Consider the following 7,748-nt stretch of genomic DNA (forward strand, 5'->3'; position numbering starts at 1 on the left):
ATGCTCCCCGGGCCCAAACACAGAACCAGGGGCCGCAGACAGGGTGTGTGTGTGTGTGTGTATTTGTGTGTGAGAGAGTGAGAGTGAGAGACAGAGCGAAAGAGGGAATATGTGTTTGGGAAAACAACAACAAGATCCAGATGCTAAAGTTCTGCCGAAGATGGGAGGAAGCCCTCCTGTCTGGGGCCTAGATTACTTGCAGATTCATTATTAATAAATGTAACTGTAATCGTTATCATACTTTTAGCAAGCCGAGGCACATCATGTGCTGTGATTGGCCTTGAGCCTATTTGGACTGGCCTGTGATTGGCCTGGAGCCTGATTGGTCTGGGCTGTGATTGGCCTGGAGCCTGATTGGATTGGGCTGTGATTGGCCTGGAGCCTGATTGGATTGGGCTGTGATTGGCCTGGAGCCTGATTGGTCTGGGCTGTGATTGGCCTGGAGCCTGATTGGATTGGGCTGTGATTGGCCTGGAGCCTGATTGGTCTGGGCTGTGATTGGCCTGGCGCCTGATTTGCCTGGGCTGTGATTGGCCTGGCGCCTGATTGGCCTGGGCTGTGATTGGCCGTACCTCCTGGGGCAGCTCCAGCTTGGACCGGTCCGCCCCCTCGCGGGACTGCAGCCCCATCAGGTAGGGGACGGGCGCGTCCAGGAAGTGCAGCAGCGAGGGGGGCAGGATGGGCACGTACACGTGCTGCCACTGGAAGGGGAAGAGCAGCGAGGTCACCCCCTCCGCCACCGTCATCAGCCGCTGGTAGTCTGGTGATCACAACACATACATATCATCATTAATATATCACTATTATTTATATTAAGGTCCGCCACCGTCAGACGCTGGTAGTCTGATGATCACAATACGTATACATAACAATATCATCATTAATATATCACTATTATTAATATTAAGGTCCGCCACCGTCAGACGCCGGTAGTCTGATGATCACAATACATATACATATCATCATTAATATATCACTATTATTTATATTAAGGTCCGCCACCGTCAGACGCTGGTAGTCTGATGATCACAATACGTATACATAACAATATCATCATTAATATATCACTATTATTAATATTAAGGTCCGCCACCGTCATCAGACGCTGGTGGTCTGGAGACAAGCATCATATCAACATTAATATTGCGAATATATCATAATTATTATCAATAAGGTCAGTCCTCAGCCTCTGTAGCCGCTGAGGAGAACATAACTGCTGAGGAACCTCCATCTCTGAGTCACGTTCCTCTCTCAGATTAAGGCCACAAAACAATCATACTAATCCATAATTCATCAATTCATCCAGTAATCCTCACTTTTCATCTCTTCAATCCCTTCTCCTCAGTCTGCCTCTTCCTCCACCCATCCCCTACACCTTCACCCACCCCCTACACCCTACCTAGTGTGTTGTCGTGCATGCGTGCGTCTGTGTGTGTGTAAATACGTGTGTGTGTGTGTGTGTGTGTGTGGGTGTGTGGTGCTGGGTGGTGTGAATGCGGGGTGCGTGCATCAGTGAAGCGTCCTCCTGTGTGTCTCATGTCTGAACCGGTTCAGGCCGGAAGCCGTTGGTGGGAACCAGAGGAGTATCGCTCTGATTGGTGTTCCTGTCTGAACCCGTCCCGTCTGACGTCACGTTGTGGCGCTCACTGAGCACCACTGATAACAACAACGGTTTGGTTGTTCTACAGGAGTTGGATTTATGTTGCAAGCACGACCCCGCACACACAAACAAACACAAGCGCCGACACCCACGCACACGTACACACAAGTCTTTCAGTCCTTGCATGCGTTTCTCTTACAGAAAGAGAAACAGAGACAGAGGGAGAGATGTAGGCCAACCCCCCAAAAATCACTGATGCTTAATCGAGACACAATGGCCAAGTGGGGCAGTTGAGCCAGTCTGGGCATGCACGCACACGCACGCACACACACACACACACCACCCCCCCCCCCCCCCCCCTCACCCTGGGAGTAGAGCAGCAGCTGCATCTCCAGCAGGGTGCAGGTGTAGAGCTGCAGCAGGTTCTCCACGCCCAGCAGGGCGAAGGCGTCCCCCAGGGGGTAGTCGGCCAGGGGCAGCTCCCCGGGACCGGGCCGCTGGCACACCACCGGCTCGTACACGCCGTGGAAGCGCAGCGAGCGGCCGGCCGCCGGCAGCGGCACCTCGTACAGGATGTTGTGCACGTAGCTCTCCAGCGGCAGCGGCGGCGGCTCCGGAGCCGTCACGGCACGCAGCAGCTGCGCCAGGAAGCGGCGGCAGGCCGTCATGAAGGGCACCGGCGCCAGCAGGCACAGCGCCTTGGTGACGTACAGCGTGTCCCGCGACGCGTCGTAGCCCCCGCCGCCCGGGGGGGCGGGGCAAGCGGCGAGCGAGGGGGGCGGGTCGCCGCCGCCGCCGCCGCCGCCGCCGCCGCCGCCGCCGCCGTCCTCCAGGCTGCTGGCCAGGGAGTCCATGCTGGAGGAGGAGGAAGAGCTGGAGGGCGGGGCGCGCTCGGCCTGGTGCATGTGGTGCAGCGTCTGCATGGCGGCGCGCACCGGCCCGCTGGTCACCTCCTCGTAGAAGGTCTGCACGAAGCCGTAGCTGCGGGAGCCGTCCTCCCGCGTGATGATGAAGGAGTGGAAGGCGGGCTCGCGGCGGTCCGCCTGCGTGCAGAACGACAGGCCGCGCGGCATGCACAGCTGGGGGGGGGAGATGGTCGCGGTCACAGGAGGTCGGCCGACACAGACAGACAGACAGACAGACAGACAGACAGACAGACAGACAGACAGACAGACAGACAGACACACACGGAAAGACAGACAGACAGACAGACAGACACACACACACATACGGAAAGACAGACAGACACACACAAGAGGTCCTGCATGCAGTACCGCGTCTACCCTCTAGAGGGAGTCCTCTAATGTGGCGTAGATTGGTTTGGCTTTAACAGGATTTACACCAAACTAATCTTTCACCACATCGACTCCTCACCGACCCGCCATTCCTGTTAATCTTTGCCCCAATCTCATTTTATGCATGTTTAATGAATGCATACACACAGACACAGGCCTGATTGAATTAGCGTTGATAGGCGCTGAAGACATGACACACTCCACTGTGTGTTTGTGTGTGTGTGTGTGTGTGTGTGTGTGTGTGTGTGTGTGTGTGTGTGTGTGTGTGTGTGTGTGTGTGTGTGTGTGTGTGTGTGTGTGTGTGTGTGTGTGTGTGTGTGTGTGTGTGTGTGTCAAAGGGCATTAAACTCATCAGGGTATCAGCCTATCAGAGATAAAGAGTCACTCCTCAACGCAAACCTTCTGCAGCTGAACTCTGTTCCCCTCAAAGTCAACAGAGCACGGGGGTCACCCTGATGTGTGAGGAGGAGAGACGAGAGAGAGATAAGTGACTTCAGTGTCTCTCTCCCGTCTTCCACCAGACAATCAGGCCGGTGTTTGATTTCATTCTCCAGCGAGGCCGGTGGAGGTAATGTGAGAGCAGAGGTGAATTATTCAGAGGATCTGAGTGAGGCTGAGGAGGACACAGAACCCTGGACCAGAACCCTGGACCAGAACCCTGTATACATACAGCTATATCTCTACCATATATCTCAATCATTTACATTATATCTCTATATAAAGAGATACATGTATAGTATAGTTATATTCCTGCTGGTTTCTGATGGTTGATCCTCCCAGTGGACGCTCAATCTCTCTCTATAGATATATTTCTGTATTTTATCTTTTCATCTCACTCTCTATGTATATATTTCTGGAGTATTCTATCTCTCCATCTCTCCTCCCCTGACATTCGTCGTGTGTTCTAAGGTTACTCTCAGCGTTGATCACCAGGCGGGCGACAGCTCCGACATCCCAGGAACAAATGACCAATCAGAGGTAGAGTGACACCACATCCGGGGGGGGGGGGGGGGGGGGGGGGGGGAGTCAGCCTCCCCCACTAGGACCCCAATTAGGACCCCTGGGGAGGAGGGGGCAGGGGACGAGTCTGCGCCTCCGGTGACGGAGCGAGCTCGTCTTCATCACCACACTCTTCCTCAGGGGGAACCAGAGTCACGGCATTAAAGCTTAATGATCCACCTACACCTCGCTTTCCACCACACATAAGAGCACACACACAAAAGGTACACACACACACACACACACAGGAAGACTCACACACAGACACACACACACACATCGGCTGACAGACAGACAGACACGCGCACACAAACAAAGACAGACTCACACACGGACGGAGAGACAGAGAAGCAAGAACCAGGCCCGTCTCCTACCATGTTGACGGCATCCTGGTCGAAGGGGTTCCACTCCACCGTCTCCGGGTAGTGGGCAAGGATCTTAGACTTGAAGGTTCTCCTCAGAGGACTCTGGTCGAAGTTCTCCCCTGTGGGAGAGAGCCAGAGCGAGAGAGAGAAGAATCACATGAGTGACATCAAGCTGGGCTAAAGCGGTTCATGATCCAGAGATACCGTGTCTGGATGAGTATGATGATTTCACGCGTTGTGATTGGTTATACCCCGGGCTGGATATTATCAGACCGTGAGCTTCAACACCGGAGCTGTGCAGTTAAACCATAGATCAAAATGGGAGGTTTCACGTCAGAGTTTTAGAAGGTCATCCACGGGCCTTCACCCGGCGGCCATCTTGGCTTTAAAACACGAGCAGGGAGGCGAACACAGCAAGGAATTCGCCGTTCAGCTCCCAGCCAGCTTTCAGGGATGGGCGTTCCATTGTGGAGCGCCACATGGGAGGCATTCCTCTGGGTCAGCAGATGGGGTCTGTTCCACCACTCTGGACCGAACACAACATACACGCACGCTATAGGCCTCCTACGGCGAGGTCTGGTGAATCTGGCCATCTGGTTAAAGGTGACTGGGTTCTTCCTCCCGAACCCAGTCCCCTACAGGAGTCCACAGAGCTTCCAGAAACACTGGAGGAAAGGTTTTCATGAAGCAGCTGATCAGAGCATTGTTGTACACCATCCTGCTGAGTCGTGTCCCCCCCCCCCCCCCCAGGTCACGATTTCAAGGCTCTCCGAGTGTCTGTGCGATGTAAATGTGATGTACACCAAGCTGTTTGTTAGAGCTCCTCCAACACGCACAAACAACAGCTGAACCTCCAGCCTCAGACCGCCTCCCTCTCGTACTGGGAGGTGTTTCCGAGGCGCCGATGAGCCGATGCCGTTTGCGTTTTAACAAATGAGCCCCGAGCCAAACGGGTTTCAGGAAGGAGCCAACATGGCGGCCGTAGCGGGCGGCTGCATGGCGGCCATTAGATCCACCTCAACGTCCACCCGCCCTCCGCTCATGGAACAGAAGACTGCCACGCCCTCACATGACGGCCACGCCCTCGCCCGCTCTGTTCCTCCACAAGTGGCTCTGAGCGGGAATGTAAGTCAACCATGTGAAGTGAGAGACGCTGAAATGCCCCCCAGGGTGGTGCTCTGAGAGGCCTTCAGCTGGGTGGAGGAGGAACGGTCCAGGGGGTGACGGAGTGGGTCACGTGGTGATGTTGCTCCACCCCGCCTACATCCAAATGAGGCAGTCCTGCTGATGGTGGACAGCTCCAGGGATGAGGACAGTGAACAGCCTCATTGAGCCCCAGCAGGTCTATACATAGACTACTCTGTTATAGCACTGACCGAATGATGTCATGAAATACTGCACAACGCCACAGAGAACCAGTGGGAGTGAGTGAGTGAGTGAGTGAGTGAGTGAGTGAGTGAGTGAGTGAGTGAGTGAGTGCCCTTTCTCTGTTCTGCATCCGCCCACCAATGTAATCAGTTGAAGAGACATCATCACCCAATTCCTGGTGGTCTAACATCTTATGGGGGAGGGGTGCAGAGGGGGGAGACCGAGGGGTGCAGTGATGAGCGTTTGTTATATTAACTCTCTTCCATTTCAATAAACCGAACGTCCATAAGCCCTCCCTTCCTCCAGCCTGAGGGTGGGGGGGGGGAGTGTGGGGTGAGGGGGTGAGGTTGAGTGTGGGTTACACAGACGCTGTGTACACAGCACACACAGATTAGAGCGAGGCTGAGAGTGCGATGTTTCGAGCAGGGGTCAGGAGGTCGCAGGCGGAGCCGTGCCGGCGGGGGGCGGGGCTTATTATCTTCAAAGGCTCTGCTAATTGATCGACGGAGGTCAGGGGTCAAACTGCACCGATGGATCGGGGCATCATGCGATCGAGGGGTGGATTAATGAATCAGATCCAGAGGGGGAGGAGTCTGAGGGGAAACAGGGAGACGCAGACAGACACATACTGCCAGAAAGATAGGAGAACTGTGTGTCTGCACGACGGATACACAGCAGACAGCAGGGGGCAGCGAAGGAGGACAGGGAGGGAGACTGGTCATCTGAATCTGAACCCGATTCCCCTTTGGTTCAAACGTCCGCAACCGGGCAGTGATGATCTTTATTAAACCAGAACCGCAGCCAACGGCCCCCTTACCCCTTAGCCATACGGGGGTTAGACACCATCTTTAAGATGGATATGTTTTCAGTTGAGTACCTGTTCACCAGCACAAAACATTTCAGAGAGAAAGAATTAATAAATGAACCTAAATAATGACTGAGCGTTCTATTTGGCAGTGGTCACATGAACTTGCTCAGGGTGAAAATAAACAAGTTTGATGTATTATTATTTTTATTTTTATTTTTCCTGTGTAGCCCCTGCAGTACTCCAAAGTACCTCTAGGGGTACGTGTACCCCCACTTGAGAACCACTGGTTTAGAACACACACAGGCCTGTCTCACAGACACAGGGCGAGCGAGGAAGGTGAGCAGAGAGCGAGGCAGGTTGTCGGGTAAGAGGATGAGCGGGATAGAGAAAGTGTAATCCGGTTAAACCCGGATTAAGGCCACATCACATCCAGGTAGAGAGGAGGAGCAATCATCGTCAGCCAATCACAGGACTGGGAGTGAAGGATGGGCATCGTCAGCCAACCAGAGGGAAGGATTGCCGTGGCTAGGGAAACCATTTATTTTTTTAATGACATTCAGCGCACCCAATTTGATGTGATGAGTGTTGATGCTGGTTTTAGTCTGAGTCTGACAACGGCCTGCTATCTCAACAGTTGATGGTCCGTTTGGAGTTCATACGATAAAGATCATGTCAGACGGCCCCTGATTGGTCCACACCAGGGGGTGGGGAGAGGGAGGGAGGAGGGGTTTATTTACCTTTGGTAGCAGAGTCGGGTTCGTTACCACGGAGATCAGCCTCCAGCCACTGGTACAACGCTACGGACCGCATGCAGCGCAACGACGGAGACGGGGACACAAGAACAACACGACACAATGTCAGAATGGATGCAGAGAACACACACACACACACACAATGACACATAAACACACATACACGCACACACAGACAAGCACATACACATATGCACGCATTCATGCAATCATACACACACACGCACAAAGACAAACACATGCATGCGCACACACACACGCACACATAGAACTACAGACACATAAACACAAACAAACGCACAAATATACACACACGCACAATCACATACACATACATGCACACACATATACATTACACATGCACACACACATACACACACAGAAGCACACACACACACACACACACACACACACACACACACACAATGATTAATGCAGGTGAATGAGTGTGATTAACAGTGATTAACGTCTCAAAGCCCCCTGCAGCCCCCCACAGGCCCTGGGGTCTTCTTGGGAGGGGGAGGTGGGAGACGGCGCTCCAGTGAGCTGAAAGCGGTGGAC

The 7,748-nt window shown here is 53.7% G+C and overlaps 1 protein-coding gene across 2 annotated transcripts in view; it reads right to left on the reverse strand.

Moving 5' to 3' along the window:
• dennd5b (DENN/MADD domain containing 5B) overlaps positions 1-7,748 on the reverse strand; it is a 39,817-nt gene that overhangs the window by 16,096 nt on the left and 15,973 nt on the right. For both annotated transcript variants that reach the window (XM_079735344.1, XM_079735343.1), the window contains exons 2-5: positions 7,173-7,232; positions 4,269-4,378; positions 1,965-2,679; positions 573-760 (exon numbers count right to left, since the gene is read on the reverse strand). In XM_079735344.1, the coding sequence (XP_079591470.1) occupies positions 573-760; positions 1,965-2,679; positions 4,269-4,378; positions 7,173-7,232 (1,073 nt within the window). The remainder of the gene's footprint in view (positions 1-572; positions 761-1,964; positions 2,680-4,268; positions 4,379-7,172; positions 7,233-7,748) is intronic.

The sequence above is a fragment of the Pollachius pollachius genome, assembly GCF_949987615.1.
Source record: "Pollachius pollachius genome assembly, chromosome: 4".
NCBI classification, from domain to species: domain Eukaryota; kingdom Metazoa; phylum Chordata; class Actinopteri; order Gadiformes; family Gadidae; genus Pollachius; species Pollachius pollachius.